The sequence below is a fragment of the Neofelis nebulosa genome, chromosome 9 (assembly GCF_028018385.1).
Source record: "Neofelis nebulosa isolate mNeoNeb1 chromosome 9, mNeoNeb1.pri, whole genome shotgun sequence".
Classification (NCBI taxonomy): Eukaryota; Metazoa; Chordata; class Mammalia; order Carnivora; family Felidae; genus Neofelis; species Neofelis nebulosa.
In genome coordinates, this window is record NC_080790.1 from 99900584 (window position 1) to 99927931 (window position 27348).

Consider the following 27348-nt stretch of genomic DNA (forward strand, 5'->3'; position numbering starts at 1 on the left):
GTGTTGTTTCTATTATTATTAATTTAGGAAGCTTTCCTAATCCATTTTAGTCATGATTTGATTTATACAACTTTTCAGGAAGAAATGTGCCTGCTTCCTTACATCACACTTTCCAAAATAATGACTTCATCTTATTCCTAATTTAGTTCCATTGACTCATAACAATTCATTAAATATTGCTGGATGCTCTCCTCTCTTCAAAGAATTAATGATTAATAATAACACTTCTTCGTTTTCAAGGCTAGGCAAGGGTATTGATGTAATAACATCCACTAGGGTCACCAGTATATGGCTGTGTGAGGGTGTTCTTGGAGGTGAACATCAGGCTGGGAATCTGGACGCTGAGGTCTTTAGGCTCTGATTCTGTTGCTGTTTGTTGAGTGATGCTAAGTCTTTTACCTTCTCTGAGCCTCAGTTTTCTCACTGGTGAAATGCGGAAATTGGATTACACCGGTGGTTTCCAAATTTCTTCTTAGCAAAGACCTTTGTTGAGAAAATATTTATGAGGAAGGACACTGTGGAAAGCAGATCAGCATGGAGCTGCTGTGGGGGGAGAGGGCGGAGGGAGCCTGAAGCCAGCAGTCCCCACCCCCACCCCCAACATGCCCCTTGGTGGGGAGTGGAGCCCCTGGGTCCTTAGGGATCTCTCCCTTTTAGGCATGCATATTCATTTTCAGTCTTCCAGGAGAAAGAGTGCAGATGAGTTTTATAATTAATCAAGTTCTCAGATTCTTATCTCTATATATTGTTTTCCTTTTTATTTTTTAAACCTAGGCTCTAATTTATATATTTGAGGTCCCTGCTGAGAGTACATGATGTCTGGGGGGGGGGGGGTGGTATTTTGAACATCACTGACCAGATTGTGTGGTTTCTTATTAAAATGTTATGCCATGTCCAGGAGCCAGTACTTCTCACCGCCCCTGACTGTATGCCTAATGCCTGCTCAATTTCTGTTCTCAATCGTTTGAAATTGTATGTGTGTGTGTGTATTTAGAGTTCCCTTTGTACATACATGTAATGTTATATACATTTCTCAAAATACTCTCTGAAGGTATGTGTATTATTTCTATATTTAAAAAAAATTTTTTTTAATGTTTATTTTTGAGAGAGAGAGAGCATGCGCAAGCGGGGCAGGGGCAGAGAGAGAGGGAGACAAAATCCAAAGCAGGCTCCAGGCTCTGAGCTGTCAGCACAGAGCCCGACACGGGGCTTGACCTCACACACAGTGAGATCATGACCTGAGCCGAAGTCAGAGGGTTAACCGACTGAGCCACCCAGGCACCCCAGTCCATATTTTTAATTAGAGGGTGAAGACTGGCTTTCACCAGCTCAGAATTTGAATTCTCCTAAACAGAGAGCTCACAGCACTGGAGAACATGCAATGATTTTCATTGGTGCATAGATATATTTTATTTTAATAGATAAATGTGTTAATAAAATATAACCATTAAATTGATTTCATGCCTAAAAGATAAGATCATGGATAAAGAAGATACTTAGTTGATTTAGTATGATCTCACTTATATGTGGAACCTAAAAATAAAAACCAAGCTCATAGATACAGACAGATTGGTGGTTGCTGGGGTGGGTGAAATGGGTGCAGGTGGTCAAAAGGGACAAACTTCCAGTAATAAAATAAATAACTCCTGAGGATGTCAAGTATGGCTTCGTGATTATAGTTAGTAATGCTGTATTCCATATTTGAAAGTTGCTGGAAGGGTAAATCTTTAAAAGTTCTCATCATAAGGAAAAAAATGTTGTAACCATGTGTTGTGACGGATACTCACAAGACTTATTGAGGTGATTGTTTCGCAATATATACAAATATTGAATCGTTGTATTATACACCTGAAACTAATACGATATATGTCAATTATACTTCAAGAATTAAAAAAAAGAAAAGAACTAGAAAAAAAAAAAAACTGAGTTGATTTAAATAAAACTGGCAGGCAAATAATAGTCCAGGCCTTATCAGATCTGGCCAAAATTGTGAAGATCATTCTGTGAAGGCAAGTTAGAGAACCCACATACAGAAAATCGTATGGGACCTTTCAGAATCCTGGCTTTCAATTCAGAATACATAAAATCCAAATCCAAAGAGTTTAGCTTTCTTTGAACTTATCAAAGCCAAGTTCTGAAAGCATATCAATTGCTCTGCTTCCTTCTTGTACTTATCCCAGGTGCTGTAATCGGCATCAGGAATGGCTTGTTAACACTTGCCGGAGAATCCCTAGTTCTCTGTGTAGGAAGGGCTGGCATGCATTGGCAGGTAGGTGTGCTGAGGGTCTGACATTCTTCTGGGGTTACTAGTCACAGAAACATCAGGGCCCCAGTACTAGAACATGACCTGAATATACTGCCCCTCCCCTGAACAAAACAAAAACGGCCGCACCCCAGCAAAGGCTTAGCTGTTGGGATAGTGCTGGGTGTGCCAATGTCCTGTCCAGGCTCCACCAGTTAACCTTACAAGCCGTAGTCTCACTGTGCCTCATCTGTAAAATGGGGATAAAGAGACCTACCTGGTTGGATTAGTGTGAACAGTGCATGAACTTAGGTCGTGTAAAGTATTTAGAACGGTGCCTGCCACATGCTAAGTGCTGGATAGGTGTTTGTTTTTAAAAAATAGGTAAATTTTTATTTAAAAAAATTTTTAAGTTTATTTATTTATTTTGAGGGAGATAGGGAGAGAGAAGGAGGAGGAGCAGAGAGAGAGAGAGAGAGAGAGAGAGAGAGAAAGAAAATCCCAAGCAGGCTATGTGCTGTCGGTGCACAGCCTGACACAAGGCTCAATCGCACGCACCATGAGATCCTGAGCAGAAATCAAGAGTTGGAAGCTTAACTGACTGAGCCACCCATGTGCCCCATAAAATAAGTAAATTTTTAAAAGGCACAAGGGATGACTGAGATTTTACCCTTGGAATCCTCTTAATGACTTTGGATGTATAGTTGTATCTTTGAGAGTTTGGGGGGTTTTTTTTGTTTCCATTTTGATTGTTAATTCCCCCTCAACATTCCTGAATTCTAAAATTAAGCATGGCACCCTTTTCCATCCATGATTTGACTATTTGATGCATTGACAGTTTTCTAGGACAGTCACACTTGTGATAACAGTTTGGCTACTACTAAAGTCTTTTCTTGATGAACCGGTGGCTTTCAGGCAGCTAAGGCAAAAAGTATTATTTTTTTAAGTCTATTCTTTTTAGTTTTAGAGACCTTTTTTGAAGGAAAATCTGATGTTAATGTAGATAGATATTTTATGCTATAATACTATATACTCCAGAGAAATCTTCACTCCTTCTTTTTTAAACAAAAGCGATTTCTGTTTTCTGTTCTTCCCCTGTTATGGTCTTCAAAGTCTCCTGGGATCCTGAATATACGCAGCAAGGCTCTGTCACGAGCAGGGAAGGGTCTTGTCAATGATGTCAGACCCCGGCTGACTGTATAACTTGCTCCGTGGTTACGGCCGGTTCATTTAAGGGGCCAAGCTGGCCCATGAACACATGGCGCCCACTGGGTTCAAGTCTCCACAGGCTGAGTTTGCCCCAAGGAGTGGGGCAGGGAAGTAGGCGTCTGGTGTTATAGCTGCCCCGAGCTCTGTATTTCAGCTTCTCCCTCATCCTTCCTGTTCCCTCTGCCTCCTGCCCTTTTCTGCCTGCCTTTCCTGAGGTAGCATTTATTACTTAAGTTATTGCTTCTTCCTGGCCACTTTCATTTTAATCCCCAGTCGAGTGGCTCTGATTGGGCTGCTCCTTGCTGAATGAAGTAGTCATGAGCCAGGTTAAGGTACTCTCTGAGGTCAGGTATGAGGAGTGGAATTTGGGGGAGGAAGGAGGACAACAGTGGTTCTCAAATGCTCACCTTCTGGTCCCTGATGAGTTCAAGGAAGTTCCCATTGCTGGGATTTAAAATGAGAAAAGTAGACTTTTTCATTAAACTAAAATTTAATTCAAAAGGACTGTCTTTTTCAAATCTTCTGTATACAGGGATTAAAAATATCTTTCTCTTATGAAGTAACTATGAGAATAGATACATATACAGGTTTTTGTTTTCTGGTCCCATTTGATTTTTTTCAGTTAATTTTGTTGAGGCATAATTTACATACAATGAAACGCACGTATTTAAGTGTAGTTTGACAAGTTTTGATGTGCGTATACCCATGCAACCAGCACATCGATCAAGACTTAGGACTTTTCAGTCATTCCATAAAGTTTCTTGTGCCCCTTTACAGTGAGTGCCCCTGCACAGCTGTCTGCGACTATAGATGAGTAGTGTCTGTTCCAGCATGCCGTGGAGATGTGGCTGGCAGCAGTTACTTTTCCATGTCTGGCTCCTTCCACATAGCGTGATGTTTTGGAGATTCATCCATATAGCTGACTGGAACAGTAATTTGTTTTTTGTTTTTTTATTACTAAATAGCCTCCCATTGTATAGATATATCATGATTTGTGGAATGGTATTTATCTTAATGTCCTTACTTGACAATACAGAAAGCTGTGATCTCCATGATGCACTCCCTTCACACCCCTCGCCACCCACTTATTTTGCTCATCCTTGAAGGACACATGCCTGGGAGACCCGGGGCGAGGGCCTTGGTTCCCATCACCATGGTGGTTATGCCTTCCAGCAGGTCGCAATAGCACATCCTTCTGGGACTGTGTCCACGTGTACTGCAAGAGATGTACGGCCTGCAGACTGATGTCACAGGCGGGCAGAGAGCTGTGGGCATGCTAGTCTGGCTACTCTTGGAGAAGAGCACATTCTGTGCTGAATGGTGTTGAATGTCACCTGCTGGTCAGCAGAATGTACTGGTACAATACGTGCTTGCTCTAAACCACAGCTGTCACAGGTTATACCACTAACTGGACTCCAGCACTCATCGTAAAACTCCTGCTTCAAATGCTTTTCAGTGATTGATACAGGAAATCAATTACACTGCGTTATACTTGCCATTTTCAGTCAGCCAGGACCAGGGTGGATAGAATTTAATTTTTAAATTAGATTTCAGCAGGATGGAAAACACCGGCCTGGGAAATCTGTGGTTAAGTCTCACGGAGGCTGGCATACTCTTATGTTATAGAAATAACCTGGTGTTTCCAGCATCGTTTTAAATTCTCTGCCCTTTAATTTACATATTAACATGATAATATAAAGAAATAAGCCAACACTGGTGTATTTTTTTTTAATATTTTGTTTCCTAAGAGTCTTTATTCCTGTAAAAACTGTAGGTAATCTTTACGGGAGATTGTTTTCTGTCTTCCTAGAGCCGCGACTTCTGCCGTGTTGTCCCCCTTCCCCCCATTCTCTGTCCTGTCACCTGGCTTCCTCCCTTCACTGCAGAGGTCACAGCGGCAGTCACATTGTTTTCTTTCAGTCACTGTCATGTTTATAGATGGTCTTCCTTTGGGCCCTCCTTGCTGAGTCCCCAGCCCTCCCAAAGGCTCTGACTGATAATGGTCACCCACCCAGGAGAGATCACTTAAGAATGTGACACACACAAGTCCATCACCGGGTGTTCTTACTGGTCAGAGCCCTTGTAGAGCTTTGGGATTTTGTGTCCTTGTGCCCTTTGTAAACAGCCCCCCATGGGCTCCCTGTGCTCTGACTGTGCTGGTGGATTCAGACATTGAATAGCCATCCCACCCACTGTTTTCCTAATGATGTGGCTGTTTCTCTCATGGTCCAGTGAAAGTACAGGCAAATCATGCTTCTGGACTGTGTCTAAGTGCAAGAAAGCCAGTGCGTTCTGCCTCCCCGCTGCCTCTCCACCCTACCCTCCAGCGCGCCAGCTCACGCACATCCTGGCTCCGGCAGTCTCCAGCACCCACAGAGAGGTTCCGTTCTGCACAGAGAGGTAGCCCTCTACCCACTGTCCACTTGCTGGACATTATGCTGGTCACCTGAGCACGCCAGCCCCTTGCTCAGGAAGCACCTGTTGTAGAGTCTTCTCTTCTAAGGAGCCCTCTGGCAACCTGGCAGCCTAGTCATACCCACCCCCATGCTGTTCAGAGAAGGACAGCGCCCTGCCCTTTTCGTGTGGTGGCAGGAGGTCAGCCCTTTGGGGCAGAATCACTTTGGTCCACTTGTGGACCAAAGGAACACAGGACTACATACTTTACCTCGAACACACAACATCTGAAACAAAACCGTTCCTAATTTCAGTCACGTGATGTGTGTTGAAGGTACCACAGGAACAGTCACCTCCTCTTGCCTCCAGATGCACCTGGTTTTCTGTAACTCCTGATCGGCGGCCTGAGAAGGAGAGGAGACACAGGGGGGGAATGATAGCGGGAAGGTGTACCCTTGGGGTGGGTACCCTTCCAGCACAAGCTTGTAGACCACCTGCGAGGGATTCCTGAGTGCCTAGTCTGTGGTGTCGTTTTCTTTCCTGTCACGTGAGCTTAGGTATGTGAGCCCCTCTTCCGGTCTCAGTCAGTGCTGCCCTGGAGTTGAAACGCAGCCAAAGGCAAAATTCAGGCGGCAGCTGGCCTCTCTGGCTTTTATAACTGAAGGAGCCACGTGACAGGGACCTCAGGGCCCGGGCCAGACAGAGCTGTGCAAAGGTATGAAGGGAGAGGAAGCAAACTGGCAATGTATGATGTGCGTTATTTTGCCTGAACAGGTTTTCAAATATTTCGGTGAGTTCTCAGAATTTCAAACTTGGGAGATCTGACATAGAAATCCAAATTTCTCACGTTTCTGTAAAATATCAGAACATGTGGGAACCCTGGGCTGGTTTTCCTAAAGAGCAAGCCTGATTGGGGTGAGCCAGCGTCTCCTCTTGGTTTGAGGCTCGTGCCTCCACCCTGCCACAGACGTCATTGCCCCCAGCACAGAGGAGATCACCGGAGGGAACAGTACACGCCAAGTCCCGACTGCCCGGAAGGGCTCACAGACCAGATGGAGTCTCTGATCACACAGTTTATGAAGTCCATTTACACACACAGGGAGAGGGGAGCAGGTGGGCGGAGCACACTACCCGACCCCAGGGTCATACCGTGTCACCTGCCCTGTCTCTCTCTGCCCCAGAGCCTTCCCGCTCTGCTCGCCAGTGCGCATTTGCCCCTAGGCCACGTGCCTGGCCGGTGCCCTGCTGAGCACCCCTGGTTTTCACCTGTACTTCTTGGGTAGCGCGCATGTGGGCCCAGCACGGGACCGGGTCCTTGTTGTCAACGGTGGTCCATTCAGGGCTGAATTAGCTGTTGGCCCTGAGCTGCCTGATCGTGACCTACTACTTTGTATCTCTAGGTAATGCTTTTGTCTGTTCTATTGTATTTATTTATCCCATCTGTCTCTAGCATGCCTTATAGGTCTTATGCATTCTTTTGTGTCTAGAAAGCTGCCTGTGTCCTGCCCTCTGTTCTGGCACATACCCTGAGGTTTATTTACCTGTCTCACCTGAGCTGCTGGCTTACTTACTGGCAGTGCTCAGCCCCTCTGAGGAGCTTCATCCGTCCTCTGTGGCAGAGCTGTAAGTGCTCAGGTAGCACTTAGACTCCCCCTGCGCTGCCTGCTGTCTTACACCCCTGTACTCACAGAGCCTCTCAGAGGTTTGTTCCTGGCTAAACCCTTCGGGCAGTTGCGTTTGCAGCCTCTCTTCAGGGGAGGACACCGTCATCTATCAGGGATCTTCCTCAGCCCGGGCACTTTGCCAGGCATTTCCGCAAATGTGGAAGCTATACCAGAATGGGGATATTACTTGCATTTAATGAACTAGGCCATTATGAGTGATTTGCCCAAGGCCACGTGGCCAGTAAGAAGATCCATACTGGTTCCTTTGCTTACTCATTTTAATGTGCCTTATTTATTTATGTATTTATTTATTTATTTATTTATTTAAGGTTGAGAGAGAGCACAAGTTGGGGAGAGGGACGGCAGGAGGGAGACAGGGAGAAGGGAAAAGAGAGAGAATATGAATCCCAAGCAGGGTTGATGTTCATTGTGGAGCCCATGCAGGACTCTATCCCACAACCCTGGAATCAGGGCCTGAGCTGAAACTGAGAGTTGAGATGCTCAGCCAACTGAGCAACCCGGGTGCTCCAATGTGCCTGCTAAATTTCACTACTTTCTGCTCTTTTTAGGAGTCGATGCCATATTTTAGTGTTGCCCCGGATGGGGGGCCATTTCCACATCTTTGCCTACTTTCAAAACCTATTTTTGTGTGCATTTTAATTTTTTAGCTCGAGTTCTGGCCAAGTTACAGGCCCTCTGTAAATTGGGGCTATTAAGAAGGCTCTGACAGGCCTGGAGAATTTGATGGTGGAGAGACCTGCCAGGGAGCATGAAGAGAGGAAATGCCCAGAAAATGTGCAGTTTGTGAGTTGGAGCAATCACGTTTACAGTCAGAGAAATTTCTCTTTATTTGGCAGAACAGAAATAAGCGCCATTCCAGTCTGTTAGATAAACTGTGCACACATACATCTTTCAGAAATACTCCCAACTTGATAGAATATAAATGTTCAGAAGGATTTGTGTGTTGGCATCTGAATCTCTGCTTATTAGTGACTTGATAGATTCTCTCCCTGTATGTGTATTAGCATAGTCGAGACAAATGGAGTGTTGCATAAGCTGCGGTCCATCTAGATCCCTTTGTGTGTTATTTTCAAACATAAATAACAAGTCAAAGAAATAACATTGGGACTGGAAGAATCATATTTTATCCTATTTTTTTAAGCACCCCTCCCATCTTTTTGAGAACTTTGCCTGTCGCTACAAAAATTAAGACAAAACCTTTTTCCCTTCCCTTATTTTCACACAAAGCAACTCATCTTTTTATATCACTTTCACTTGGGGCAGTTGTGTTTGCCTTCACAAAATAAATGCTGCACATATGAAAAATGGCAAAGAAGAAATGAGATTGAGTCATAAGCACAGAAGGAAAGCAGTCAACTTGGTTTGGCCATGCCTTGAATTTTCATTTCAAGTTTGTTTTATCCCTATAAGAATATATTAATAATTCCTCTTCCAAAACTTCAGATTTTTGGGAGGGAGGTTTAATATCTCTTCCTGGAATAAAATTGGTTTTAAACTAAATCACAGGGGTGCCTGGGCGGCTCAGTCCATTAAGTGTCGGACTTCAGCTCAGGTCATGATCTCGTGCTCCATGGGTTTGAGCCCCGTGTCAGGCTCTGCTGACAGTTCAGAGGCTGGAGCCTGCTTCAGATTCTGTGTCTCCCTCTCTCTTTGACCCTCCCCCACTCACCCTCTGTCTGGCTGCCTCTCTCTCTCTCTCTCTCTCTCTCTCTCTATCCCTCTATCTCTCTCTCTCTCAAAAATAAGTAAACAGTAAAAAAAAATTTTTTTTTTTAAATTACAAAATGAGGGTCGCTGAGTGGCTCAGTCGGTTAAGCATCCGACTCTGGGTTTCAGTTCAAGTCATGATCTCACAGTTTGTGGATTTGAGCCTTGTGTTGGGCTCTGTGTTGACAGTGTGTACCTTGCTTGGTATTCTCTCTCTCTTCCCCTCTCTCTGACCCTCTCTCCCTCTTTCTCTCTCTCGCAATAAATAAATAAACTTAAAAAAAAATCATAAAATGGTTTGAACTCCCATTTTTGTAGTTGCTATCCAAAGATACCTCTTGCCTTTGAGTGGTGCCTAAGAAAAGACCTGTGATCACAGTGCTAGGAGTTACCATTTATTGGGTGCTAAAACACCCTGCTAATTGTTTCACATGTTTTTCATTCATCTGTAGTTTAGTATCCTGAGCCCATTTCACAGATGAAGAAACTGAGGCCTGGAGGAGTTGTGTAATGGAGCCCAGGTCACACAGCTAATTAGTGACTAGACTAAAGTTAGGATCTGAGTCTGTCTTCATCCAGAGCTTTTCACTATTCCATTCTCCAGTGATGACTGGTAGCGCATTTGCATTCTGGTCTTTGCCTCTGAATACCTCGGTAATTGGAAGGAAAATTGGTTAGGCAATTTCCCACAATTGTAAAGTAGAATAATTTCCCCTATTCCTCACTGGCTTTGCAGAAGTGTTAGGGGAAGGGAGAAGTACTTATTAGTAATGATCTTGGATTTGAAAGACATCCATCTTCTTAGAATCTTGGAGTCTTTTCATACTCTTTCAAATTTACCTTCAAACTACTAGATAGAGTAAGTACACTAAAATAAACGAAATTATCTCAAGTTTGAGGGCGCTGAAACTGAAGCATCGAGAGGTTGTAATTTCTAGTTATTGCAGAAGGCTGAGACTTTGGTCAGCGAGAAAGCTCTATTGGATCTTGCACCACTTCATAGTTACGTAGATGTGATGTAAGTCAGCAGTCGGCTCAGGCTCTTTTCTTCCCGACACACTGCATTCGGAGCAGGTTTGGAAGCCAAGGGCTCTGGGGCACTTCATGTACTTGTTGGTGCTGCGTCTTCACGGAAGGACGTCTGGGGAGTTTCCTGGATAGAAGGCCGAATGATCTTACCTCGGCATGGGCCTCCTACTTTCCGAAATCTTTATGCTCCAGACTCCATACATCTCCCATCCATGTCACCAAAGGCAGGGCAGATCTGGGAGTGGATTATAGACTCCTCTCTCCTTCCCCAGTGCACTGGCTTTAAGACCGTGCTCCTGCTGGGGCCCGACTTCTTGACTCAGGTGCCCTGGAGACCGAATTTCCATTGTTGGTAGCCTCTTGGTTCATGGGACCACTGTGATGCAGGGGGATGCCTGGTCAGTTCACGATCTCGTTACACAGAGTTCATGGGCATGATTCAAATGGCAGCTAGTCTCTTGCCTCCTGGGTAAGGTTGCTGACACAGTGTCTTTTCCTTTGTGTCCACTTGGCTACAGAGCTCAGCACTCCTCTGGGTTTCTCAGAAAGAAAGGCGTATAAACTTGCCTGAAATTTCCCCAGGGAAACCAAAGAAGGAGGTGCATTGCACATCTCAGAGCAAATTACTGAAAATACCCTGTTAGCTAATTACGTTCTCCCAAACATAATGTTCTCCAAAATTATGTTCACCAGCCTTCCCACTCCTGCTTCCCAGATACCCTTCGGGAGCTCCAGCTGCTGCCCCCTTGCTAAGTGAAGATTCCACTCAAGCCTACTTCTTAGGCCTTTTTTTTTTCAAGTTTACATATCCAAAGGACCTTGACATTTAGAAACAAATGCTCTGAAGTTTAACTAGGACCCACCCCTTTAAAGGCAACTTAGAGACCACCTTTTGTTTCTTGATGTGTTTTGGGGGAGTCTTCATCTACTCTCCCTGTCCCACTCACTCTCCTTACCCCAAATCTTTTGTCACGGTATTTCTTCTCAATCAGCAGAATCCTCTCTCCAAAAGGAATTTGATAAATGACCGTTTGTCTTTCTTTGTTTTACAATTCATTACCCTCTCCCTTTATCTCCTCTAATGCATACTTTCTAAAAACTTGAAATAGCTACAGGTAAGTCAGAAACAGACTAAAATGCAGTTCATTCCACGGCTCACATTGCAGGAGAGAAAGGGAATTGGAAAATGCAGTAGAAAAGTATTAAGGTGCACCTGGGTGGCTTAGGTCATGATCTCACAGTTCGTGAGTTTGAGCCCTGTGTCGGGCTCTGTGCTGACAGCTTAGAGCCTGGAGTCTGCTTTAGATTCTCTCTCTCTCTCTCTCTCTCTCTCTCTCTCTCTGTCCCTCCCTCACTTGTTCTCCCTCTCTCAAAAATAAATAAAAATTAAAAAAAAATTTAAGTATTTATTAAAAAGAGACCATGGGCTCCACTGTCTCCATTGTTTATTATTTAACAAATACTCATTCGGTACATAACATATGTAACACGTAACGTAGTGGTTCTTTTTTTATTTAAAAAAAAAAATTTTAACGTTTATTTATTTTTGAGACAGAGAGAGACAGAGCATGAACAGGGGAGGGTCAGAGAGAGAGGGAGACACAGAATCTGAAACAGGCTCCAGGCTCTGGGCTGTCAGCACAGAGCCCAACGCGGGGCTCGAACTCACGGACCGCGAGATCATGACCTGAGCTGAAGTTGGACGCTTAACCAACTGAGCCACCCAGGCGCCCCAGTGGTTCTTTTTTTAAAGACCATGATGGAACTATCAACATATTGAAGGACAGAAAAGATGAGTAAGCAGTTCATGTGCTCTAGGGTCAACTAAGTGGGGGAGAGAGAAACGTGCAGAAAACTAGAACAATGCAAAGCAAAATGGGGGTCAGGAAGATAACATTTTTGTTTACCTAAGGCAGATGGGGGGATTTCAGTGAGTTGGAAAAGAGAGGGAGGGCTTTTGAGGCAGTGAGAAAGGCAGGATAGAGGCCTGAGGGCAGTCAGAGGTCAACGATCTGTGCTAAGACGAAGCAGTACACCTGAGGCCAGGCTGGGAGGTGGGGGGGGGGGGGGAATCTCAGGTAGAGAGTGGGGACAATGAAGTGAAGATGAAGAGGTTTGGTGGGGGATGGGGAGGCGGAGAATGAATGTAGCAACAGCATTATTTTGAGAGGGTTTGAAAGGTGCTCAGGAAGGTGGTTTTCCATGACCCTAATCACCTCAGAAAACATTATCAATCACTGTCCATGAGGACTGGAAATCTAGAAAATTTTGAAATACTCCTTGCAGAGAATGTAATCTGGAAGGATTTCTAAGTAGGAGTGACCCTGCTGAGTCAAAAGAGCATAAATTTCATACTTTCTGCTTTCTGTGGGAGGCAGCACACAGGAGAGAAAGCGGACACCCTAGACTGCCTGATTTGGGGGGTTATTCTAATGTGGCCCCACCAGAAAAGCCCAGGGAGCTGGGGAAATGAGGTCACCTTGCTGGTCCTCCAGTGGCAGGAAGACTGACCTGGAATCCAGCCTGGGCCTATGAGGAGTGATCAAGAGGAAAGAGGTGAGCTAAGAGACCAGAAGAAGTTACGAGCATCCCAGTGAAGACAGTGGACTCCACAAATGTAGGGCGAGCGTGCCCATTCGAAACGCTTTGAAGGATTTGGCCATCTTAGAGGTGGACCAGAGCAAGGAGTTACAGGATGATGGGCAGGTTGTGGTTAGTGAGGTGTTGGCCTCTTTTTCCACTTCCAATTTAGTTCCATTTTGACAGTTGTCTGAACTTTTAATTAAGTCTGATGTATTAATACTTCCGACCATACAGATTCCAGTGTTTGTAAGAAGGTTCATGTTTCCTTGAACGTGTTCACAATTGTGTTGCTGACGACTATATTTTGCAAAAATCTGACAAAACTTTAGTATAATGTTTTAGCATAAAAACTTTTAGGAAATATTAGGTTGGCATTTTGATGATTTCCTCCAAACTATTACAAAGTAGAAGGAATTTTATCTTTACATACTTCAGGTACCTCCTCAAAATGTTTGAGAGAATTCCACAAGTAACTATTTACATGGAGGTCAGCTAGAAGAGTTTTCTTTGGGTGAAAAATTGTAGATTCTTGTCCTTACAAAGATAGATACATGCAAGGGAATATATACTGATGACAGACCTTAAAATCGGCATTTCTCAAACCAGCAAAATATGTATATAACATAAATTTGTGGAAAGCACTCAATCGAGAATTGTTTATAAGTAAATGCAGTTCATCTTGTGGACATGTTTATGGTGTTTAAGTTGCACTTGATCATTTTATGGCCCAGAAAAGATGGATTCGTATCAGCAGAACCATTCAGTGAGAGAAGTAATGAATTTGCTCCTCAAAGATACACAGTAATGATGCCCTGCTTTCTCAACACTGAAGAAAATAATCGAATATTTTGGTCTGATTTATCTGTTGTAGTGATCTGTCCCTTCTCTGCATCGACACCTTATCTCATGCCCAATTTTAATTTGGGGCAAAATGGGACTTTAATATATATCTCTCCTTTTTGTGTAGTTTGTCCATACCTCATCTTGAAGGGGTTTGACATTTTCCTTGGAGAGATGACACATGCAGTCGCCTTGCCACCCACTTCTGCGGTGATCATGGCTGGCCTTAATTTTTTATCCTTGTCTTCATCCTCTTTCCATGTTGATAGACAAGGGGAGATTTAGATGGTTCATATGTGAAGTAGGAAGCTTGAGCTGTTTCAATCCCTGTACTTAACCTGGCTGATTTAGAAATCCCTCTACGTGTCACTGTAAGCTTAGGTTACAGATACATTGAAAAGGCACCATATTCTCCGTGCAGTTAAAAAAAGAAAGTATAGTATTGTGTGACTAATTCAAATAATCTGATTCAGATGAACCTCCAAGAAACCACCAGCACAGACTGTGTGGAGCCACAATTGCGGCAGGCTTTGTTCACCATTTTGGTTGCCCTGGGCCAAGCCTGGAACTCTTACCTGATTGGAAAAGCAAAATAATCTTAAGAACATCTTTCAGCAAACTACCAGTCCGGCACATAGTAGTAGCTCAATAAATGTTTATCTCTACAGTGAGAGTTCTCCTACTTCTACCCCAATTATTGCCAAAGGCTCATTCCCTTAGAAGGCTTAAAATTCTGTAGGGTAGAGAGGCATTCATATAACCGATACCAGTTCTATAAGTTAATTAGTACAACTTTAATGATATAACTGATATCCTGTGATATGTGCTCTGGTTAAGCATTGAGTACACACTAAGGAATTACGGAGGAGGGAATGATTTTTCCAGGGACAGAAGAGGAGGAAGGAAGCTCCAAGGGAGGGACTGTGGTTTGTTTGGGTGCAGCCCTGGAGGCTGAACAGAAGCTCTCTAGTCATAGAATGGAACTATGAGAGGCCATTAAAAAGACCCTGCAAAAGACCAATGAATACATCATAGTTCTGTGTTAAGTGTGAGATTCTGTGTGAAATGTGAGATTTCTGATCCACCGGGAGCTGAGGGTAGAAAGGTAGCATTCGGTCAGCTTGGAAAAGTCCCTGAATGCCATACTAAGGGCCCTTGGCGTTGAGAGACGGTGGGAGACCGGTCAGCCACCATATTTTGATCCTGGACCAGCAATACTACCCATAGTTTATGGCATAGGTGCTTACCCTGAATCCCCTGAAAGGTTTGTTAAGACACGGGTTTTGGGCCGCCTGGGTGGCTCAGCCAGGTAAGTGTCCGACTTCAGCTCAGGTCATAATCTTACAACTTGTCGGTTTGAGCCCCGCGTCGGGCTCTGTGCTGACAGTTCGGAGCCTGGAGCCTGCTTCCGATTCTGTGTCTCCCTCTCTCTCTGCTCCTCCCCCATTCATGCTCAGTCTCTCTCTGTCTCTCAAAAATAAATTAAAACAAAACAAAACAAAACATGGGTTGCCAGGCCCCACCTCAGAGTTCCTGATTAAATAAGTGTGGGTACAATGTCCGAGCTTGCATTTCTAACAAGTTGCCCAGTGAGGCTGGTGCTGCTGGTCAGGCATCACACTTTGAGAACCAGTGATTAAGACTATAGACTGAAGCCTCGAGGGTTGAGGTCATTCAGATCTGTATGTGGGTTTGTTGACTTGAGTTTATTAAAATATCAAGTACGATAGGCAATAAAATAAATCATTACCCAGAATGTGCCAATAATGATCTTCATTGTTCAACACTTTGGAGAAATCGTATATATGGTGTTAATGGTTCCAGAGAGTCCCCTTCCTTTTTATTAATAGTGGGACTCTTGGAGTCACCAGCATAACACAGTGAAAACAGGGATGCCTCTGACACCTGTACAGACCTTATCAGGCCCAGTTCAAAGGAGTACATGTATAAAGCTGTGGAAAGGCCTCTGCACATTGGGCCATCTTTCTCTGTCCCCTCCCAGCTCTGCACACCACCATGTTAGCATCCCACATCCCACTGTGAGCACTGGGGGCTGATATCAAGAAAGTGGAAGGAAGTACATTGGATACCTTTCTGGGGATTCTCTCAAGGACTCCGTCCTCTCCTTGTTGACTTGTTATCTGGTGCCCAATGCTCTCGATTCTGCTGCCCAGGAAATTACTTAGCCGTGTCACCTCCTCCCCAGGATTTGGTGTGTGTGTGTGTTGTTAGAGACATTGGTATCCCTTATAGAAGCACTCTTCTGGGCCCACTGTGGGAAAGGGGAATGAACCCCCAGACGGTGAGGTAGATTTCATTAGAGATTTCAAAAGGTGGTCCCACATTAATGAGCTGAGAAAACAAGGTAGAAAAACCATAGGCCAAAGCCCCACAAGCGAAGTGCCCACTTTACCGTATCTTTATCCTCATTTTTCCTTGAGGGCATCTCTTCCACCCAGAGAGATGAAAGAAGTATTGCTGTCTCATTGTCACCAAGAGCCTGAGCATATGTAAGACAAGTCCACCTTGGAGCTCCCTCTTCCTGCTCCTCATTTAGGATGCCTGTGACATGCCAAGTACTCTTCTAAGGTGCGGTGAAAACCAGCGAAAAATGCCACCTCTCCTGGAGCTTACATTCCAGTGGAGAAGGTAGACAGAAAACAAGATACCGTGGTGGGTAGTGAGTAGTGCCTAGTATAACAATAAGTTGGAGAAGAGAAGCAAGTAGTGTGGAGATGGGAAAGGAGGTGCGGTTTTAGATAGTATATCCTGGGAAGGTATCAATGAAAAGGTGACTTTTGAGCAAAGACCTAAAGGAAGTGAAGGAGCTAGTCATGTGGCAAGAGTATTCCAGAAAGAGGAAAAATCTCATGAAAAGTCCCCGAGGACATACCTTCTGTGTCGCACATTTGAAATGTTCCAGATAGGCGAGGAAACCAGAATGAGCAAGGGAGTGAGTGTTTGGAAATGATGCTGGGAAGGAGACAAATCATAGCGATCCTTGTAGGGCAGTTGAAGAACTTGAATTTGCACCCTGAGTGATATGGGGCAGCTTGGAAGGATGTCCACTTCAGGCAAAGAAATGGCCCCCATCTGACTTCATTTTTGACAAGATCGCTTTGGCTGCTGTGTGAGAAGGGAAAGTTGGGGTTGGGGGGAGAGCAGAAGCAAGGAGATCCACTAGGAGGCTCTTAAAAATAACCCACACAAGAGAGGGTGGTGGCTTAGACTGAGATGTGAGCAGTGGTCATGTTGAGAACTGGGCAGAGTCTCATTACATTTAGGACTTAGGTGGAAAGGATTTGCTGACTGAATGGATATGAGCTGTGAGAGAAAGAGGAACATGAAGGATGATGCCAGAGGTTTGGGATTGAACAGGTAGAAGAGTGGCATTGTCATCTACTGAGATGGGGACGCGGGAAGGTGAGTGAGTTTGGTAAGTTCAGCCATGTTAAGTCTGAGATGCAATTAGACATCCAAATAGGCAGTAGGATATACGAGTCTGGTTTCGGGGGACAGATATGAGCACCCAGGGAATCATCAGCATATACATGTAAGCTATGAGATGGGGATGAGATCATTAAAGGAGTGAGTGCAGGTAGAAAATAAAACATGTTCAAGGGACAAAGCCCTGGGACATATTGATGTTTAGAGGTCAGGGAGATAAGAAATCTCAGCAAAGAAAACTAAGGTAAGGGAGTGTAGCCACCTGGAAGCCAAATGAAAAAGGTGTTGCAAGGAGGACCTGTCAGGCACATCAAATCCTGCTGATACATGGAGTATAATCAAGACCAAGAATTAACCAGTGGATTGGCAATATGGAAGTTGTTGATGACCTTGGTAAGAGTAGCTTGAGTGGAATGCTGTGTAGATTGGAGTGGATTCAAGGAATAATGGTAAGAAAGAAATCAAGATATCAAGAATAAACTCTTTCAAGGAGATTTGTTATGATGGGAAGAATAGAAATGGAGTGGTAATTAGAAAGGAAAGGGAGGCCAAGGTGGGAGTTTAAGATGACGGACATAAGAGCTCGTATAGGTGCCGATGGGAGTAATCTAGTACAGGATGGGAATGTGTTGGTACAGGATAGAGAAGAGAAAATTGTGTATTGCAGTATCCTTCAGAAGGCAAAAGAGGATGGAATCCAGTGTTTAAGAAGAGGGCTTGACCTTAACAGGAGCACTGATCCATATCTCCTGCCTGATAACAGGGGAAAACATGAGGTACAGGGTAGATGGTGGCAATGAGGAGACTCGCTTGAGGGTGCCTGTGGAAATGTTCTTTGGATTTCTTTCATTTTCTCAATGCAGTTGGAATTAAGGTTATCCACTGAGGACCAGGAGAGAAGTGATGGAGGCTTGAGGAGAAAGATGGGGTAGACTTTTAGAAAACTTACCTAGGAGAAGAGTGGATGGAACTGGAAAATGAGGTATGACTGGTGGGAGGCCTCCAGGCTGACTGAAAAGTGTGGACTGTGACTTTTAGATGAGACCAGTCAGTCCACTTGGTGGCGTTTTTTACTTCAGCCACATTCTACTAGGCAGATGCAGGACCATGTTGCATTTCACCAGGGCTATGGTTTAGTTCTTAGTCCAGGGAATTTCAAGAGCAGGATGAAGAGGTTTGAGGTGGAATGCAAGGGAATGGTGGTCATGATTGCCCATGGTTTCCAGGTTGAGTGAGGAAGGAACCAGGCAGAGGTCGAGGACCAGGTCACGGTGTCGGAAGGATCATCTGTGTGTTAATGGAATGGACAAGATTCATGGCAGCAGTTCCATAGTGTTGGTGTGGATGACAGTGAGCAGAGCCCAAGACCTTCAGGGAGTTGGAGAAGTGACCAAGGTGTATCGGCCCCTGCAGGAAAGATGGAGAGCAGGATCAGAAGGCATGAGCTTCACAGAGGAGGGATTTCAGAATGGACAGAGGAACGATGGTTTGAAAGTTGGGTAGGAGAACAACAGTGCCTTCCTACATCCCAGCAGAAAATAGTCCCTACTTGAGAGGACTGCAGGACAAGTGATTCTTCAGGGGAGAGCCAGTTTCCATTTAGAGTGAGGATGAAGGGGATGTTTCTGGAAGAGGCTAAGGATCTAGGGTGTTTTGCTGGTGACTGGTTAGGAGTTCAAAAGGTACAGTGGAAGCAACCAAAGAGAGCCAGGGAGCAGTAGAGACTGAGGGATGAGGGAGTTCTAGGCTTCTTTGATGACTTCCTATGGAATTCAAAGTCCCAACCTAGCAAGGGCTCACCTGTGAGCATCCAGCATCTTCCTGCTCCCAGGCCCTGAGTGTGGCCCCGTTAACATTCTGGGTTCTCTTGACAAGTAGACAGCATCGTGGCCCCTCCTGTTACAGTTCTCTCTTTGATACCTGGTTTGCATCCAGCCAGAGCAGTGTATTGCTGTGTTCTCACCCTAAGAAAGTCCTCACACCCATGCTGATTGTGGTGGCCTCCCTCACAGTGCTTCAGTGAGGTCTATTGAAGAGGAGAGATCAGAGAGAAAGCTCCCCCTCCCCCAGCTTAGCCACAGGGAGCAGTGTGGTGACTTGCATACCAGCTTTAAAAACTTATAGCTGCAGAACTGTACTGTTTTTATTTAATTTAATGCCTTTTATTTTTTTGTAAATATACTTACCTTTTTTGTTTCCTTAGAGAAATAACTTTTTAGGGGGAACTCATAAGAAGAAACCTGCCACAATTTAAAAAAAAAATCATTGAAAATAATGAATACATAAGGCTATATTTCATTCTTTCTCATTACCACATAGTATTCCATTGTGTATATAAACCACAATTTCTTTATCCATTCATCAGTTGATGGACATTTAGGCTCTTTCCATAATTTTGTTATTGTTCAAAGTGCTGCCACAAACATTGGGGTACAAGTGCCCCTAGGTATATGGCCTTTGTAGCAACGTGGATGGAACTGGAGAGTGTTATGTTAAGTGAAATAAGTCATACAGAGAAAGACAGATACCATATGTTTTCACTCTTAAGTGGATCCTGAGAAGCTTAACAGAAGACCATGGGGGAGGGGAAGGAAAAAAAAAAGTTAGGGGGGGAGGGAGCCAAAACATAAGAGACTCTTAAAAACAGAGAACAGACTGAGGGTTGATGGGGGGTAGGAGGAGGGGAAAGTGGGTGATGAGGGAGGGCACCTGTTGGGATGAGCACTGGGTGTTGTATGGAAACCAATTTGACAATAAATTTCATATTAAAAAAAGAAAAAAAGAAAATAATGAATACAGAACCAGAATGCTGAACATTTTTAAAAAAAAAAAGTAAAAGTACATGCTCCTGTAACCTAAAATCATCTCACTTGCCACTTTGGGAAATGAGCGAACCAAATGGCTGAGACTCAAGACTCACTCCTCCTGAAGCTACCCGCATGGGTATTCTCCCCACTATTGCTTCTCCCTTCCTACTGATCCCCTGTGGTTTATATGTGGGAGAGTCAGGTTGAATGACAGTGCTCGAGAAGGGCATTGCTGTAATGTGCAAGATAAGATTTCCCATAAAGGGATAAGACCCATGCGAGGGCCCTGCGGTGGGAAAGAGTATGTGCTTTCAGGGAGTATGCAGGAGTGAAGACACCTAAGGGGGGGGCAGGCTTGAAATGAGGCTGCTGCAGGCAGTGGGTTAAAAATTTTAAATTTGGCTCTTTAAAATTAAAAATTTGGGCTCTTTTCTATGGCAGTATGAAACTACCACAGGGTCTTTAGGGGAGCGGAGTGTGTGGAATAAAGCTGCCCTTGCAGTTGTGCAGAGAAGGGATTGGAGGGGGCAAATGTGGATGCAGACAACTGGGGGAGGCCCTGGCAAAGGCCATCTGAGACCCGAAGGCCCAGAGTGAGAAGGTGATGATGGTGGAGGATGGAAGGATAGAACTCTAAGAAATGTTTACAAAGCAAAAAGAGCAAGACCTAGTACTCGTTGGACCTTGGTCACATTGGTGGGGAGGAGGGGATCAGGTGTGGCTTCAGCATCTGTCTGACAGGGCTTGCTGGATGGTGGCAAAATACACCAGATAAGAACTAGAGACTAGAGAGAGCATGTGGAGTTTGGTTTTAGACAACATGACCTTGAAGTTCCTTTGGCGTGACATCTAGAGAATGATGTCTCCAACTCGGGTACATGGGTCTAGAGCTAGGAAGAAAAGTGGGAACTGTAATAGGAATTTGAGACTTGTTAGCCTGTGATTGTTCAGGCTGGTGGTGTCTACCAGCCTCCCCTTGTCACTGTGATCTTGATTATGTGAGCTGATGTGCCTCAGGACCTTTGCATGTGTACCAGTTAGCACATTCAACAGGAACTGTAAGTTCGACTACCAGTTAAATATTGGACTGAGAATTCCTCCTCTAAAATAAAGCCAACTATGTTGTATGTTTTTATGCTAATAATTGAGTTACAGACTTTTTTTTTCTCATCTTTCTTTGTCCTCTTTCTCCTTCTACCTTCTCTTCCTCCTTTTCCTCCTCCCTTTACTTCTTGGCTTCTCCTTCTCTCATTTTTTCCCATCCTATCCACTATGGTGGCATGTGGGAGCCTGCACTGACATTTTGTATGGGCACAGTGCCATAACAGAAAGGTCACCCTATGGGATTTACTTTCTACCACCCAAGTGAAGAGTAAAGGGACACTTTTTATAAGCCATTAAGAGGTGACTGTCTTTCATTTTACATAGGCACATGCTGCTTATAAACAGATTTAGGAACCAGAGATGCATCCTTAAGTAGAGAACACTTATTATTTATAAGTCTTATTTATGCAGTTAGATTAATGTTTTCAGTTCTGGAGAAATTTCACATGCTAATCACTTTTTGTTAATTTTAAAATTATTTTTTTTAATTCTAGTCATTTTTTTCCCCTCTAATTAATGCTGATTTATTTTGATTTTCCTGGTAATAGATTACTGTCCTAGATGAGACATGGACCGTATTCAGGCGCTACAGTCGCTTTCGAGAAATGCATAAAACATTGAAGTTAAAGTATGCAGAGGTAAGTTATGAAATAATTATCTCCAATTAAGAACATTTATTTTATAAAGTAAATGAGCTGATTGCATTATCATGCTCCCCTCCCTTTAGGTATTAGCTTGTAAGTGTCACCAAGTTTTGTTGCAATTACGCATCTGTCAAAGGTAGCTTTTTAACTTTTGTTCTTTGTTTCATTTCTGTTCTACACAATTTAAACATTTTCTGAACACAGGATTTTGAAAGTGATAGTAAAGTGACAGTAAATGAATTCTACCCTTTTAGTACATTTTACCAATTTTAAACAAATATTTTAATAAACTTACAACTTCTTAATGGTAAGATCTAATAAAATGAAACAGTAATAAATCCCTCAATATAGATTTGCCCTTTTTTCTCTTAAAAAAGATATATTAATGCTTAGACTTCCACTTAATGAGAAATTAGGTCTTTAAGGTTAATTTGCCATCAAACATGGATGGGAGGTAGATAGTCAATATGGAATTCTCTAGAAGCAAGGGGGTATTTCATACATCTGATCAGATATCCAGAGTGTATTGATACATTATTAATCTTTTCCTCTTTGGGCAAAGAGTAGTTTTAAAATCCTTTTTTTTTTTTAGTATTTTTATTTATTTATTATTTTTTTTTTTTAATTTTTTTTTTTTTTCAACATTTATTTATTTTTGGGACAGAGAGAGACAGAGCATGAACGGGGAAGGGGCAGAGAGAGAGGGAGACACAGAATCGGAAACAGGCTCCAGGCTCCGAGCCATCAGCCCAGAGCCTGACGCGGGGCTCGAACTCACGGACTGCGAGATCGTGACCTGGCTGAAGTCGGACGCCCAACCGACTGCGCCACCCAGGCGCCCCTATTTTTATTTATTTTTGAGACAGAGAGAGACAGAGCATGAGCAGGGGAGGGGCAGAGAAAGTGGGACACAGAATCCAAAGCAGGCTCCAGGCTCTTAGCTGTCAGCACAGAGCCTGACACGGGGCTCAAACTCACGGGCCGTGAGATCGTGACCTGAGCTGAAGTGGGTCGCTTAACTGACTGAGCCACCCAGGCGCCCCTAAAATCCTTCTTAACAAAGAAAAGTATTCTTAAAGTTAATGTATACTTCCAAGTGAGCGAGTGAGTGAGTGAGTGTTTTTACTTGAACTAAAGGAAGCCTTGTATCTGCACAACTCTTTGGGAATTTTGGTTTGAACTGACTGCAAATCAGTCAGTAGGCACTGTCTAATACCTGCTTTCACTAAGTATTGCTTTTCGACACTATTTTTATAGTTTCTTATGACAGCCTAGAAAACAATTTAGTCAGACATTTTTCCCTCACATCAAATAACTAATGCTTCCTTAACCTTTCCATGGCTCTTACTCTTTCCTATCTGATATAAATATAAAGAGAAATTCCTTTTTATAAATAAAAGCTTCCTTGAGTACTCGTAAAATTGAGGAATCCGAAATTCTCTTGTTAAGCTCTTAGGTAGCAGTGAACTAAAAGCTGAAGAAGTGGCGAATTTGGATTTTAGTTCAGTGTTCCTCAAGAGGCTTCATTTCCAGAAGTAACTGCATCAAAGTCAAGTTATTGAGTTTGTTTCTGCAATTTACTCTTCATGTCCCAAGTTAATATTGACAGTAAAAATTGGAAGTATCATGTACATATTACCGTATAGAGTGACTTGTTTTTAAATTGAGCTTTGCAGCTCGTTACCTGCTTAATTATAAGTTACTCCACCAGTGCTTTAATAATGTGCAGGTTTTCCCCAATGCTACAAATGTATGTGTATCCTATCAATTATAATACGTGTGTATCATGCATTGCAGGATTTATTTCATGTCTGTTCTTTCAGTGCCATTAGTTCAGCGCCATTGTATGTAGGCAGATTTAATACATTCTAGTAATAGAGTGGCGGACAAGAACAAAAATGTCTTCTCTTACATATCCTGAATTCATATGGGGACACACTGACAATAAACAAGGAAAATATAATAACTAACACTTAACGTACACGCACACTATGTGACGGTTACCATCTTAAGTGAGCTGCATGCCTTCTAGGAAAAATACCCATAAAATGTAATGGGCAGAGGATGTTGGGCATTTTAGTATAAAGGTCGTTTCAGGGTTGGGCACTCAGATGCCGAGTCCTGATCAGTGTTTTTAAAGAAAATTTCAAAGCAAACAGAAGCAGTCTTTAAAAACATAATGGAAGAAAACACCCCTGAGGTTAAACATGATGTAAGTATATAAGTGGAAGAGATTGCCTGGTAGCCGGCAACATTAACGAACACAGATTATCACATATGTGATAATCCTTTTCAAGGGCAGAAAGAGTGTACGTACCTGCTGAAAAAAGTTAAGTGAGCTTTGAATGAGGAAAATCGGGCTGGTCTCTTTCATCCAGTCAGTCACAAGTCTGTATTGAACCACCCCACACTGAATACCATTGTCGGCAAGACAGCCACATCCCCTCCTCTCAGGAAGCAGAGAGAATGAACAGTAAACAAACAAACCAACAAATAAGATAGTTTTAGATAATGTTAAGTGCCATGGAGAGAATAAAACAAGGTAGTGTGATCGTGTGGCATGAGAGCTAGGCAGGCCTGGGGAAATCTTAATGTTGAAAAGGAGCCAGGCATGAAAATCTGGGGTAGACACATCTGAAGTAAAGGGAACAGCAAATGCAAAGGCCCTGGGGTGGGACCGCGCCTGTTGGCCAAGCATGTTCCAAGAATAAAAAGTCCTGTGAAAAGTGGCAAGTGTGGTAGAGATGAGGACAGGGAGGTAGGGACAGGAAGGAGGGACTGTATCATGTATCACTTGATCACAAGTATTGTCGGAAACCACCGAATGATATTAAAGAAGGTCTGGATGTGGAAACTAAGCTAGAGTTTCCATTCTATCCGTGTATGACTTCCCATACAAACCCTTTTCCTGAAGGCAGGCTCACGATCTAACTGATAACCAAGATTGGAAATTGCTTTTCCTTGTTTTGAGTCCAACTTGGTGACTTTGCCTTCTTCTGAGGGCAAAAAATGTAAAGAACTTACAGACACATGTATGCATGTGTTTGAAAGAGAGGAGGTAATATGAGTAGTGATTTGAAACCATGTGGTGAGATCCTAAAATAACACTGCCTGTAGAAAGGGAGGTTGTAATTACAAAGCCTGAGGGGGTGCCATTGAGCTTTACAGTAGCCACACTCTGACTGGTTTCCTCACCACTGACTGTTTCCCATGTCCTGGGTCTTGTGTTATGCTTTTGCCATTCAGGACCCTGTGGTCGGAGCCAGAGACTTGCCTCCTGTCACACACCTGGTGGGCAGAAGCCAGTCGGGAAGCCCAGGCAATTGGGCTCCATTTACTATCTCTAAACAAACAATAGTATAAAAATAGAAATGGGGAGAAAACATTATCTGTAAAAAGGCAGCAGCGTGTCATTGTAGCTCTAGATAAATCTTATTTCAGTGAGAGGAGAACGACATTGCCCAGTTAACATTTTCAAGATGAAGCTTAAATGTCAAGTTGAATATCAGCTGTATTTTCTTCCATAAAGTTGATTTTTCTTTTGCGCAGCCTACCTTCACATACTCTTACGTGCTAAGTGTTTGTGGAGACTTGAGATCAATAATGTTCATTAGGTATTCAACAGTTATGATTGCTCTTATCATTGTGCATATTATTGACGTCTCTGTATATAACGTTAATCTTACTGAAGTAATCATCTATCTCCAAATGGTCTACTTGGCCTGTCGGCATCCTAGAAATCATTTGACTTGTTAAAGACGTAACTTCTTCAGGAAGGCCCAAAGGTTCACATAGAAGGATGCTGAAAATTTCCTTTCACAGATAACTGTTTCATAGCCAAGTGGGAACATATTTTATTTACCTCACTCCTTCACCAAATTGGGGTCATTATTTTGATAGAAGTATGAAACTCCCCTTGGTCTTTTAGTTACAAGGGTAACAAGATGGTTGATTATTTTTTTTTTTTGTAATGATACATACTAAATTTACCAAGTTATACAAGGTTTCAAATTTTTAATCAAGCTGAAAAATATATTGAAAAAATACCCTTGAGGGGCGCCTGGGTGGCTCAGTCGGTTGGGCAATCGACTTCGGCTCAGGTCATGATCTCGCAGTTTGTGAGTTCGAGCCCCGCATCTGGCTCTGTGCTGACAGCTCAGAGCCTGGAGCCTGCTTCGGATTCTGTGTCTCTCCCCTCTGTCTAACCCTCCCCTGCTCACGCTCTGTGTCTCTCTGTCTCTCAATAATAAATAAACATTAAAAAAAAAAAAAATTAAAAAAAAAAAACCAAAACCCTTGAATTCAAAAATACATAGGCTTTGTAATTACTTGCCAAGATGGAGAATCTTTGTTCACCTTGAAACTTTAGTTTGGGTTGTAGCTTATAATCTTTTGGAACTTTGAATTATATCCTGTTCATTCACATTTTCTTCTGGCATTTTAGCCCTGTTTTTCCTGGGGGATATACCTCTACAGGAGTTTGATATAACAGTTCTTTTTATGGCTATTTTCTTTTTTCTTTCAGTATTTTTTTTTTATATAATAAGTTACATGTGTATGGTAAAAGATTGAAGTCATTCAAAGATGTATACATAGAGTGTGAAAGTTTCTCTTAATCTGGCCCTCAGAAGTAATCATTTGCAATGCCCTCAGGAGTTCTTGGGTCCAGCTAAACATTCGTACTCACAGGACTTGCATAGGCCATACCTAGCGTTGATTGACCTGAGGAAGGTATAAGACAAATATCACTGCTTCCAGCAGAGTACCTACAAGAGACCTGCTGAGCTATAAAAGAAACCTCACTCAGAGAAGCCTGAATCTATGACTTCACACCAGATAGCTATCACTTCCCTAGTCTATACAAACAGTTTATCAGCTTATCAAGTGATTGATCATTTTGCCAGGAGCAGTGGTGTCTACTAACAAAGTGGGCATACCACCTTATCAGATTCGCAGATTCCTCCTCATGGACATAGGGGTAGTTTCCAGATTTTTGCTGCTGTGACTGCTTCTTTGTGGACATTCTTAAAGGTAGCTGCATGACTTCCGATTCACACATGCATACTTCCCTTGTGAAGAAATTGGGTAATTGCTCAACTGTTTTTAAAGACTTAATTTATGAAGAACCAAGATTAGGAAAAGAACACACAAAACTTGGGTTGACTGAGAGCCCCGAGCCTTACCCCCAAGTAGTGGCAAGGTTTTAAGAATTCCTTAACCGTCATTCAGCTACGTCTTCTAATTTCCCTGTTTACTCCCATGTATTTGCCTAATTATTTACTGTGTACTATAATGTCTCCATAAGGAGAGGGATGTCAACTGGAGACCCCTCAGGGATACTTTATATACACTTGGGTGGTGACCCGATTAAAACAGGAAGAGGTCATTGATTATTAGCTATAATGTGTGTCTGTGAAGAAAATAGAAGGACTTTAGGGGGATTAAAAGCAAAACAAACCTGTGAATTGAAAGGACAAAGCCACTGGGTCCCATGAAACTCAGGCATGGGGACTGAGGGCAGGGACAAAGTAGACACTAAAGAAAAATTGAGTCCATTGTTTTTGTATCGTGACAAATTTCAGAAAAAGAAAACAAAGTTCTTTGTTCTGTGGAACACTAAAGAAGAACGGATTGGCTGCAGGTGGTGTTGGATCATA

At 43.2% G+C, this 27348-nt stretch overlaps 1 protein-coding gene across 13 annotated transcripts in view; it reads left to right on the forward strand.

Moving 5' to 3' along the window:
* The window catches only part of KIF16B (kinesin family member 16B), a 292229-nt gene that overhangs the window by 215879 nt on the left and 49002 nt on the right, over positions 1-27348 (forward strand). For 12 of the 13 annotated variants that reach the window (XR_009248807.1, XR_009248808.1, XR_009248802.1 and 9 more), the window contains one exon: positions 21596-21685. Coding sequence is in view for 7 of the 13 variants with exons in the window: in XM_058684831.1 (XP_058540814.1) it covers positions 21596-21685 (90 nt within the window). In the remaining 6 variants the exon portion in view is untranslated. Of the gene's footprint in view, positions 1-21595; positions 21686-23140; positions 23267-27348 lie in introns of those variants that run through there. The other variant, XM_058684836.1, reaches the window with a different exon arrangement.